General features: G+C 46.6%; 1 protein-coding gene across 2 annotated transcripts in view; it reads left to right on the top strand.

Annotated features, from left to right (window-relative positions):
• Positions 1-10,017, top strand: part of Dnmbp (dynamin binding protein) — a 92,618-nt gene that overhangs the window by 62,409 nt on the left and 20,192 nt on the right. For both annotated transcript variants that reach the window (XM_021198524.2, XM_029541674.1), the window contains 2 exons: positions 7,036-7,229; positions 7,819-7,918. In XM_021198524.2, coding sequence (XP_021054183.1) covers positions 7,036-7,229; positions 7,819-7,918 — 294 coding nt within the window. The remainder of the gene's footprint in view (positions 1-7,035; positions 7,230-7,818; positions 7,919-10,017) is intronic.

The following is a 10,017-nucleotide window of genomic DNA, read 5'->3' as shown; positions in this document are numbered from 1 at the left end:
GAGTTCCAGGACAGCCAGGGCTACACAGAGAAACCCTGTCTCGAAAAACCAAAAAAAAAATAAAAAAATAAAAAAAATAATAATAATTAAAATTAAAAAGACAAACTTCCCTTTTAACCCAAAGCACAGTTCTTTCATAAGCTGGTTTGTTTACTGATTGTTTTCAAAACACACATTAAATATCATTGCATATTAGTACACAGGCACCTATACATGTATATCCCCAGCCCCTTTTCTGTTGGAATAAAGTCTCCTGTATCCCAGGATAGCTTCAGATTCACTGTGTAGCTGAGGATGACCCTGAGCTTCTGATTCTCCACCCTCTGCCTTTGGAATGTTGGAATTTATAGCTTTGCACCACTACATCTGGGTTTGTGATGTGCTGGAGCTCAAACTCAAGGCTTGCACTTCATCAGCTAGCTCTCTACCTACTGAACCTCATCCTGACTCTACAGAGAAATCTTAATGGCTGTAATATGGATACACCATCATTTATTTAGACAGGCTGCTTTGGAGGAACATTTGGTTGTTTCTGTTTAGATGGTTTCTAAGCTTGTTTTTTTTTAAAGCTTTATTTTGTATTTAGTAAAAACAAAATTAATATGTATTGGTGTTTTGCCTCTGTGTGTACCTTGACATCACATGCATGCAGTGCCCACAGAGGCCAGAAGGGGGGCACCAGAGTCCCTGGAGCTGGAGTTAGGGTTGTCAGGCACCAAGTAGTGTGCTGGGAACCCAGCCTGAGTCCTGAGCATAAGCGGCAAGTGCGCTTACGTCTCTGGTAACTATCTCTGCTCTCAGATGAGTGTGCACTTGTCCAATCATTTCCACAATAAATCCCTAAAAGTGAACCCCTGTGTTAAAAAGTCTGTTTGAACTGTCTGAACTGCTTGGTTCAGAGGTAGGGTTCAAGTTCTAGTACTTCTATAAATAAATAAAAAAAAATAAAAAGCCTTCTAAAAGTAAGAACTGGAGAAAATTTATCTACTGTCCATGTTTCTCTTTGCTGGTCTTGTAGGTTTTAAAATTAAAGGCCTCCTCTTCCTTCGCCCCTTCTCCCACATGGTTTCTGTCATAGTCTCTGGAATGTCAGTGAATATTCACTGTGCCCCAGATCACATTTTATCTGATGGGTTTACAGTTTGCTTTACGAGACAGGCTTTACAGTTTGGTTTGCTAGACAGGCACTTGGACACAGCCTCTGTACCAAGTTCAGAGTTGTGCCTCTTTGCAGTTGTGCCAGCTGACTTGGAGCTGCGAGGACTATATAGACTTCGACTTTAAAACTGCCCTCCTTCATCCTTAGCCATCAGATGGCTACCAAAACCCACAGGTGGCATCTAGGTCCCAACTGGCAGGAAAAGCAGCAGCTGTAAAACCAAGGCAGCCAGCCCAGGGGGAGCCCTCCCAGTTCTGAGTTGGCTACTTCATTTCTCTACCATCAGTCATCAGTAATGACAGTAACGGTGGCGGTGGCGGCAGGGTTGTTAGAGGTGGCAGGCGGCTGCAGCAGAATTTGCTGTCTCCTAAGTGCCATATAAATATCTGTTTAAATAAATTTTAAAAACTCAATGGTGCTCCTTCAAGGGTGGAGGGAAGCCGTGGCTCACCCAGCAGCCTGTCAGTTCTGAAGGCTGTCTCTTGGTTGCTTAGAGTTTCACTTTACAGTGAGACCGACTTCAGTTTGAACACCACTTTGTTAGTTTTTGTTTGTTTTGTTTCCCCCCTAACAACTCATTAAGCTCTTTTGTAACACCACACAATCTCTGCTGGGTGCTGGCCATGTTGGTGGAGTGCTCGCTAGTGATGCACCAGGCCCTGGGTTCCATCCCCAATAGTGAGCAAAATTTCAAAAGTACCTTTGCTCTCAACTTTCCCGAGGCAGACTCGAAGAAATTGATATGCTCCCCTTCCAGAACTTTCTCTGAATACTTACATTTTATATGTGTGTATTTAGAAATATGTGGCAATGTTTTTCTTTCATCCTCTCCCCCAACCCACCCCGGCACTTTTTCCTCTTCATTTATTCACAGAATGACACATTGGAGGTTTCTTTTCCCAAGATTCCTTTGAAGTGTAAATGTTTGTAATATGTGAGGGGGCTCCAGGTGCCAATCATCCTAGTTCTGGAGTCTGACTGCCCTAACACCTGCGCGCGCACCTGAGACCTCTTGGCCCCAGGGTAGTACCTACAGCAGGGGGGGGTCCCCTTGGCAAGACCAGGGCAGAGTGAAGGTATCACCTGGGCAGACAGTGCTGCCTAGATGTTTATTACTCTGGGGAAAGGACAGCTTCCTCAAACGAAGTTTAGCAGATGGCTGAAAAGGCAAGAGCTAATAGTGTCTCCAGCAGGAAGTTCCAGGGCTTTAGCACTAAGCGAAAGCGACCAGCAAGGAAAGGGTTGCGCGCAGTCGCGGGGCTTGGTCCAGCCGGGATGGAGTCCGGCTCCATCCTTTACCACCAGCCCCGCGGCAGTGCCTGCGTGCCTGGGGCGATTCAGAGGGAAATTCGGGAAGCCGGGGGATGGGCCGACCCTGTTTGGTGGGCCCTGGCGGGGCCAAGGCGCTTTCTGGGTGCTGGGAAAGTTCGGCTCCTCTGTTGATTTTCCTACGTCGGCGCGCGGGGCCTCGGGATTGCAGGTATGGTGGGGATCCCGGTGCTGAGAGCGTGGCGTGGGACCCGGGGCGAGGGCTTCCCCTCCCGCGCACAGCAGACCTCTCTCTTGGCAAGGGAACAGGCCCTGGTTTTGCATCTGACTTTGTCAGTTGGACACTGCTATGGGCCCACCCGCTGGTGGAAATGAATCTGGGGGTAGCGGGCCGACCAGCGGAGAACTGGCTTTTGTTGGGGGGGAGTGGCGGGAAGCGGAGCCACTACCCCCAAACCCTGTAAATACTTTGCCTTGCTTTAAATCACTAAAGTCGTGCAGTCGGCTGTGCCCGCTGGTCCGCACGAGTTACTTTTTGGTAGGCTGATGGGGAACCTCACTTTTCTTGGTGTGCTTGCTCGTTTTCAGAGTTTGCTCATTTTCTGGTGCTGCCGGCAGTGTCTCACCCACCGTGGGAAAAAGACTACCTTTTGTTGAGTTGCCGTGTTTAATTTCCCCAAGGACTCAGCAAAACAGGTGTTCTTCTCCTCGTTTTACAGTCGAGGAATTTGCCCAGAGGTGAACCTTTGTGGGGCTCCCACGGTAAGGGTCAGAGCCTGACACCGCTGCAGCCAGTTGAAAGTGAAGTCCCTTTTCTCACTTGGTTTTTTGAATGCTGAATTTTTTGTTCGTTCATGTTGTGTTGATCAGTGCTCGGCCGCCAGCGTCCTAGGCTAGAGCTCTACCCCGGAGATGTACTTCCAACCCCTATGGTATATCGAACTTTTTCATAGCAGATATGTGGGTTAAAAGGATAAAAGTTTTACATTTGGAGTGATTTCAAGGCAGACATTTTTGTCCGGAGAGTGGTTATCAGTGGAGCCGGAAGGTCTCTGGGGATTTGTTAAAAACCAGATTCCTGGGTCCCATCCGGCTTTGCTGAGTCAGATTCTCAGGGGGGTACCAAGGAAACTGCAGGCTTGCAGACAGTATTCTTTTATTCTTATTAAATAACAGGAATTGGATTTTCTTTTCTTTTCTTTTTTTTTTTTTTCTTGAGTAGCCAAGGGCCTGTCTAGGATAAAAAAAAAAAAAGCATTCTGGAAGTTTGGAGACAAATGTGTCATCACTATTACAGAAATTGGAAGAAAAACATGGCTAGGATAGTTTTCTCACTTTTACTATAAATAAACTCTGAATCTCCTAGTATGGCTGCCTGCTTCTGGTCCATGAGTAATAGATCTTTGAGTCCCAGGAGAGAAAGTTTCCGGGGGAGGGCTAAAGACTTGATGAAGAAAGCACCCCCCCCCACACACACACACACCTGCTCCACCTGTGAGCCCAGGCAAGGGTGCAGTTAAAGTGGCTCTGGATTAAATGGATAGCATTTGGATTTAATCTTTTTAGGATATTCCTAGAACTGGTGTTTCCACAGAACCTTGGACAAGCCAGTCAGCCTCCCCAATCTTAGGTTTTTATTTTGTGAAGTAGGAATGTTAACTATCACACGCCCTAAAGCTTTGGCATATTAAGCGAGTTCAGGGATATAATTTGTAAGTTAGCTCCCATGTGGTTGGAATTGGTAAGTGTTCTCTTGGGATTTTTAGAGTTTTTAGTTAGTGAGTTTCAGTTTGCCACTAACAAGATCTAAGCTACTTGGGAATAAGAACCTGTCACTTTGAATCTGGGCGATGTCAGCCTGTCTTTATAAAGGATCTCTGTGATTTCCAGGCCAGCCTGGTATGCAAATCGAGTTCCAGCATAACCAAGGCTACACAGAAAAACTCTGTCTCTCAAAAAAACCAACAACAAAACAACAACAACAAAAAACCAAAACAAACAAAAAAACCTAAACCAAAGCCTAGACAAGTACCACAAAGTCTGGCCACAAAGAGAACTTAAAACAAACAATTTAATTTAAAGGATTTTCTTGCAAGGCTGGGGGGGGGGTAAGAAAGCATCTGTCCATCCTGTGCCAGCCCCTGGGCTCCACTCCCAGCACAGCAGTGAATGATTTCTGAATGATACCTTAGCTCTGTGGTGGATGAGAAGGATGTGTGAAATGTTGTCACTTGTCATGACATAAAGTTCAAACAAGATATTAGCTGTTGTTGGCTGTTGTTTTAAAATTATTGAATAATACAATTGATAGAAAGATTGTCGTGGTACCAGGAACTCCCTGTGCACTCACTGATTGGTTGGCTGATTTTCCCAGACAGGGTTTCTCTGTAGCCCTAACTGTCCCAGAACTCACTCTGTAGAGTGACCTCCAACTCAGAGATTCACCTGCTTCTGCCTCCTGAGTGAGTGCTGGAATTCAAGGTGCGTGCCCTCACTGCCTGGCTTCCCCGTGCACTCTTAAGTTTAACAATCCTTTTTTGTTTGTTTGTTTTGAGAGTTTATTTCATGCTTTATGTGCCCGGCAGGGGTAAAGCTCAGGGCCTGGCACAAGCAGACAATCGATCGTATTTATTGTGGGACCAGAAAGGAGCTGCTCTCCAGCCCTGCCCAACACTGGGTTTGGAACTTTTCTTCTTCAAATCCCACCCGGCACGGAATGGCCAGTCATATTTGAACACTGTCCTCAGAATTCTTTTTCCCATGACAATGACCTTTTGAAGAATATACATTCTCAATTTGAGTTTGATGTTTCCTCAAGACTCATTTCAGAACCAACATTTGTGACTAGGATACTGCAGAAGGGGTGTGTGATGTTTCCAGGCCTGTTTGGAAGCCATATTTGCCCCTTAATGGGGACCCTGATTTTGATTACTGACCTTGATTTTTGATCAAGGTATCCTTTCTCAGCTGTGTAGGCATGTTTTGTTGTTGTTTGTTTTGTTTTGTTTTTCATTTTTGGAATAAACATGTAATGTATAATAATTAATTTAAAACTATGCAAATATCCTGATCCCTCAGTATTACCATTATCACCAGCATCATCAGCTGATGATTTGGGTTGTTTGTTTGTTTGTTTGTTTGTTTTTGACCTAGAATTCTCTGGCTGGAGTCAGAGGCATGTATACCACACTCATCCTCTACTGATAAGTTGCTGATGGCTTGAAAAGATGCTCTTTAAAAAAAAAAAAAAAATCTGTTATTTTTCTGGATCTTGCAGTTGGACTTCCACCCAGAGAGAGACTTCTCCCCGTGGTGTGTGCTAAGGGTGTGGGCTCGCAGATCCTGCTTGATTCACTGCATTGGAGCTGACTTAATTTTGATACTGAAGTTGTCCTGGTTGGGCAGGCTGCCCTTCCCTGGTTGCCTTGTCTTTGTTAGGATCTCCCCCTCCCCCTGCGCCTCTGCCAGGACCTCCTTGCTTTTCGAGGCAAGATGTCTCCCGCCCCCATCTGTAAACACTGACATTCCTAACTTCTTTGGATTAGGGGCAGCAGGAAAGATTTTTGGAGGATCCAGTCTGCTGAAAGGCCAGCTGCATGAACTGTTTCTGTTGCTTTGAATCGTGCCCAGACAGCATACTGTATTGACTTAGCAAATTTGTCATTTTTAAACCGGTCTTAGAATGTGAAGGAAACTCGGCCGAGACCACTCCATGGCCATCTTCTGTTTATTTTTATTTCAGTTTCTTAAATGAGCAAACGTTTCCTCATTTCTTCATGCGCCTTCTCCTGTGCATCCAAGTTGCCAGGAGATGTAAGTGCCAATGAGAAGAAGTATTTTTCTTCTTCAGGAAATGTCCCACTATGGCTACCCCTGGGTAGACTGGAACTTTCTCTCTAGACCAGACTGTCCTTCAGGCTCCCAGAGAGCCCCTCCCCCCAAGTTGGCACTGTTATGTGTTCATAATATTTCTTTTTTTAAAAAAATAAGTTGTTCTGCCTGTAATTTTCTCATAATGTTTAAAGCATTTCATCACACTTATTTGCTTGTGTGTGCATGTGTGTAGCATGCATGTGCCACAGTAGCAAGCACTTAGAGTTCTGAAGACAATGTTAGGGAGTCAGGTCTTCTCCCTTCTACCCTGTGGGTCCCAGGGAAGAAACTCTGGTCCTCAGGCTTAGCAGCAAGCCATCTCCCTGCCCCAGATTAATATTCCTAACGTGCTGTATCAATGTCCTCACTCCCCGGCTTGGTAGCTTTGCTGCAGAGCTTATAGAGCAGGTTTTATATCTGATTAAATAAAATTAATTCTCGATAAGGCTGGCCTTCCTTTCGACTTTACAGAGAGCTAGCAGGCTGTGCATTGTTAGGTGGTCAAGCCTCTTTCAGGGACAAGATGAAAAGGATCCTGCATACTTGGGAGGATATTCCTGTGGAGAGAGTTTGCTGAGCTCCCTGCCAGTGTGCCAGTGTTTACAGTGGACGCTTGATCTCCTGGCTGTCCTCAGTAGGGAAAGCCCCGGCCCCCTAGAACAATGCTTCCTGTTCCAAAGTGCTGGAGAGCCCTCCTTTCACACAGTTGCTGACCGTCCTCCTTCCCCTTCCAGACATGACGCTCCTCTCTTCCCAGTCTTCATCCCTGGCGGCCCCCTCTGGGTCTGTGTCCTCTGAAAAGCCAGAGCAGAGGATGCTGGAGAAGAGAGCCAAGGTGGTGGCTGAGCTTTTGCAGACGGAGAAAGACTACATCCGGGATCTGGAGATGTGCATTGAGAGGGTCATGGTGCCCCTGCAGCAGGCACAGGTAAGGAGACGGGAGGCAGCCTGTCGGACCGTCAGTGTGACCCTTTACACCCGAAGTGTTGGGGTTGGAATGAGGCTGTCCTCTACTGCAGTACCATAATTGCAGGCTGAGCGGCTCAGTGGTGAGGGAATAAAGAACCAACAGAAAGGGGGACAGACTTACCTTGGCACGGTTTCAGGTTTTGGCCTGTGGTTGGTTGGCGCTGTTGCTTTTGAACCTGTGGCACTGTGAATCGCGGCAGTGCGCTAGAACAGAGCCACTCCATCCTGGCATCAGGAAGCAGAGTGAGAAGGGGCGGGGCCTCAGCTAGCTTGTCTGTGATGTGTGTTCCTCCAAGTAGTCCCCATCTGCTGAAAGACCCACCCCCTGGTAACCTCCAGGTCTTTAACACGTGAACCCTAGGGGGACACTCTGGAGCCAGACTACAACTTAGTTAGGGGCAAAGGATGACACCAAAGATGGTTCTGGATGCCTTTGTTTTAGAAACAAGGCAGAAGTTAGGCAGATGACCTTGGAGAAATGTTCCTGATGGGAGTGATGTCATTAACTTCATCTCCGTGCATCTTGACACTTTGTTCCTCTTGCTCAGGTACCAAACGTTGATTTTGAAGGACTTTTTGGAAATATGCAAACAGTGATTAAAGTCTCAAAGCAATTGTTGGCAGCCTTGGAAATCAGCGATGCTGTAGGTATGAGCTCATGTGATTGTTTGGTCCCAGGTGTGGTGAGAGAGGGGGACCTTCGGAGGCCAGGTGGTATAATAGGGAAATGACATTTTACCTGGTGCAAAGGTTGTGACCTCCCTGTTTTCTCTTTCACCTCAGTCAGCTTTGATGTGATATCACGCAGTATGATGTTTTTAGACAGGAGGGTTATGAAATCAACTTAGTGGGTCACAGTCACTATTTTTCAATAAGATAAATAGAAAATATCAGAATACACTATAGTAATAGGTACTTTTTTTAAAAAGAAACTTATATTTCAATTCTGTATATATGTCTCCCAGGTAGTGATTTACAATGTATTTGTTGCTAAGATGTCGCACACACCTGTAGACACAGGTGGTATGGGCAGGAAGATCAGAAGTTCAAGGTTATCCTAAGCTACATAGCAAGTTTGAGGGCAGTCTAAACTACCTGTTTCAAAAATTTAAATCTTTTGTGGGTAATTTATAAAAAATATTCAAAGAACATTCATATCATTGTTATAACTTCGGGTGCTTATCCATCTCCTAGTGCCCCGTGGAAGTAGCCACTTAGCAACTTTGAGCAGTAAACATACATTTCACAGGCCCTGTGGGTAGGGACTAGAAGTGGCTAAGATGAATGGCCCTAGCTTAGTGTTCCCTTGGGGCTGGAGCTGGACTGGTGGCCTGGCTGCTGTCTTCTGGGTCTCAGGCTCCTTTCCTTGTCATGGGAGCCTCTCTGTGGACTCTGCACAAAATGGATGGGTCCAGCTTCACCAGAAGGAGCCAAGTGTGGGAGAACACCTGGGACGGCCTGAGCTCAGAAGTGGCCCTCTGTCCCTTCTGCCATATTCTGTCAGGATGTCATGATGGGGACATGCTGTGATACTGCTTTTCAGTGGAGACAGACAAGCCCTTCACAGTTGCAGCTGCCCCTTTAAACTCAACAGCATCTAGCAAAGGGAACCCTATATAGCTCATGGGGTGCACACCTACAATCCTAGCACTAGGAGGCAGAGGACTGGAGCCCGCTTCTGGCTAGCCTAGTCTACATAGAGAGTTTCAGGCTAGCCAGAATTACATAGCAAGGCCCTGTCTCAAACAGATAAAAGAAAGTCTTTTAAGTTTGCAGACCTTTTCCAGAACTCCATCTGGTTTCTCTTTGTTGTTGCCTGGTGGTAGTTGCTCTGCCCAAGTCTAAACTGACTGCTAGAAAGAGTGTGGGGTCATGCTGCCGGCTTAGATGATGGCACGTTTACCCGATTCCTAAGGGGCCGTCAAAGCAGAGTCAAAGGCTTGCCTTCCTCAAGGCATGAGGGAAAGGCTGAGGGCTGATGCCAATGCACAGGCAGCCTGCCTGGATCGCAGAGATTCCCACCAACAGCCCTGCGAAGTTTAGGTGGTCTAACAGACAGTGGGGAGGAAGTTTGGCCATGCTAGCATGGCTCATAATTCACAGGTCTGCCGCTCAGACCCAGGTTCCTATGGTTAAACTCAGTCACACGGAGTACAATGTATGCTGGCTTAGCACTGTTGTTATTGTTGAGCAATTAGAAAGCAAAGCCTGGGTACCTTGGTCATCTGGAGGTGAGGAGGGAACACATGTCGGAGTCATGGTGACCCAGCTTGGACTCAGCAATAAGACTTGAAGGAAGAAGGCTGGTATGTAAGATCATGCAGTGCCTTTGATGTACCTGAAGGTGCTTGGTTGAAATTAGGAAAGAAGCGAGAGACTTAACTGATGTCTTAAAGAGGATTAGTCATTTTCCTTCCATTATGGGTTATGTTTGGGCCCTCGGGTGGCCCTGCTTAGCAAGCGTCACCAGAGTGAGCCCCCCTCCGTTCCCATGTACGTCAGATTTGGCCTAGGTACCAGCTGGTGTTGGGGACTTGAGGGGCTGCACTCTTAGAAGATGTGTAGTGGGAGCATGGGGTGATGTGGACAGACACAGGGCTCAGATGACCTCCTGGTCAAGACGGTTCCCATACAGCATCGTCTCAGACTGTGGAGAGTCTTCCCCTTCTTGGCTGCATTCCCAGTGAGGGCAGCGAGCGTGTCTTTCGTGAACTGGAGAGTTGAAGGTTTTTTTTTTTTTTTTTTTT

This window comes from Mus pahari, chromosome 1, assembly GCF_900095145.1.
Source record: "Mus pahari chromosome 1, PAHARI_EIJ_v1.1, whole genome shotgun sequence".
Taxonomy (NCBI): Eukaryota; Metazoa; Chordata; class Mammalia; order Rodentia; family Muridae; genus Mus; species Mus pahari.
The sequence above is the reverse complement of the archived record's forward strand: the minus strand, read 5'-3'. Positions and strand labels throughout refer to the sequence as shown.